At 52.0% G+C, this 1,737-nt stretch overlaps 1 protein-coding gene across 1 annotated transcript in view; it reads right to left on the bottom strand.

Annotated features, from left to right (window-relative positions):
• Positions 1 to 1,737, bottom strand: part of tgfbi (transforming growth factor, beta-induced) — a gene marked incomplete in the record, with an annotated part of 24,574 nt that overhangs the window by 18,871 nt on the left and 3,966 nt on the right. The window contains 1 exon segment of the mRNA XM_014029552.1: positions 1,358 to 1,456. Coding sequence (XP_013885006.1) covers positions 1,358 to 1,456 — 99 coding nt within the window.

The raw sequence follows: 1,737 nt of genomic DNA, 5'->3' as shown, positions 1-1,737 counted from the left end.
AGGTCTGGTCTGGTCTCAGGTCTGGTCTGGTCTCAGGTCTGGTCTGGTCTCAGGTCTGGTCTGGTCTCAGGTCTGGTCTCAGGTCTGGTCTCTGGTCTGGTCTCAGGTCTCAGGTCTGGTCTGGTCTCAGGTCTGGTCTGGTCTGGTCTCAGGTCTCAGGTCTGGTCTGGTCTCAGGTCTGGTCTCAGGTCTGGTCTGGTCTGGTCTGGTCTCAGGTCTGGTCTGGTCTCAGGTCTGGTCTGGTCTCAGGTCTGGTCTCTGGTCTGGTCTCAGGTCTCAGGTCTGGTCTGGTCTCAGGTCTGGTCTCTGGTCTCTGGTCTCAGGTCTCAGGTCTCAGGTCTCAGGTCTGGTCTGGTCTCTGGTCTGGTCTCAGGTCTGGTCTCTGGTCTCTGGTCTCAGGTCTCAGGTCTCAGGTCTGGTCTGGTCTCTGGTCTGGTCTCAGGTCTGGTCTCTGGTCTGGTCTCAGGTCTGGTCTGGTCTGAGGTCTGGTCTGGTCTCAGGTCTGGTCTCTGGTCTGGTCTCAGGTCTCAGGTCTGGTCTCAGGTCTCAGGTCTGGTCTGGTCTCAGGTCTGGTCTGGTCTGGTCTCAGGTCTCAGGTCTGGTCTGGTCTCAGGTCTCTGGTCTCAGGACTCAGGTCTCAGGTCTCAGGTCTGGTCTGGTCTGAGGTCCGGTCCTGAATGTGTTTTTGTTCTGGAGGTTCTGCCCCGTGGAGAGCAAACAAACGTCCCGTCTCATCTGGACTCTCAGCTCCTCAGGAATGTGATTATTCAGAGCTTTTCACACACGGAGCGGCAGAACCGGGCCTTTCAGAACCCACTTAATGCAGCGTTTAGCATTCAGCTCCAGGACCGACCCGTTCTCACTCCCTCTGTTAATGACGACCAGCTGCGCCCCAGAACTGGACCCAGATCCCAGAACCGCTGAGAGCTCCTAAAGAGCCTTTTGTCCCCGCGAGGACTTGAGACTGGTCCTTCCTTTCAGACAGACCTTCAAAGGCCTGCCTGGGGGGGTGGGGTTCTGACCCGGTTCCTGGGATCAGGTGTAGGTCTACGCTCCAGGCTGTGTGCGGTCCTCACAAAGATAGAGAAGCAGCTGTGTGTTTCAGAGCTCGCTGAGATCCCTGAAACCCATAAGTTCTGGTCCACAACGGTCCAGGGACCGGACCTGGACTTAGTTCTGTGTCCCACAGCTGGTTCTGAACCTCGAAGGTAAACAGATCTGATGGTTCTGCTGAGATTACATAAGATGTTGTCACCCCCAGAGGAGGACGTCCCTCTGTCCAGCAGGACCCACATCAAACTGAAACACCAGCTGGTTCTGACCCGTCCACAGGTCCAAAGAACAGAACAGAACTCACGTGGGTTTGCCGCAGATCTTTCTGTAGTACCACTGTTTGCAGTTGGTGAAGTACTTCTTGTCCGTTCCTTTGATCTGCTGCATGGCACAAACATTAGGTCTGCGAGACAGAGACAGGAGACGAATAAATACTGGACCCGGTCAGAACCCGGTCAGAACACAGTCAGATATGGTGTAAAATGAACCGTTATAAACCGTCACAAACACAATTACATTAAAGTGTTAAAAGCTTTCCACTAACATTTTACTGTTATTTAGCTCACTGTTCTTACACTTTATCATTTTTGTTACTAAATGTTAAATATCAGTGTTAAATCCTAAAGCTAAATGTTAAATATCAGTGTTAAACCCTAAAGCTAAATGTTAAATATCAGTGTTAAA

Source organism: Austrofundulus limnaeus, unplaced genomic scaffold (genome assembly GCF_001266775.1).
Source record: "Austrofundulus limnaeus strain Quisiro unplaced genomic scaffold, Austrofundulus_limnaeus-1.0 Scaffold919, whole genome shotgun sequence".
NCBI lineage: Eukaryota > Metazoa > Chordata > Actinopteri > Cyprinodontiformes > Rivulidae > Austrofundulus > Austrofundulus limnaeus.
This window is presented reverse-complemented; position numbering and strand designations above follow the sequence as displayed.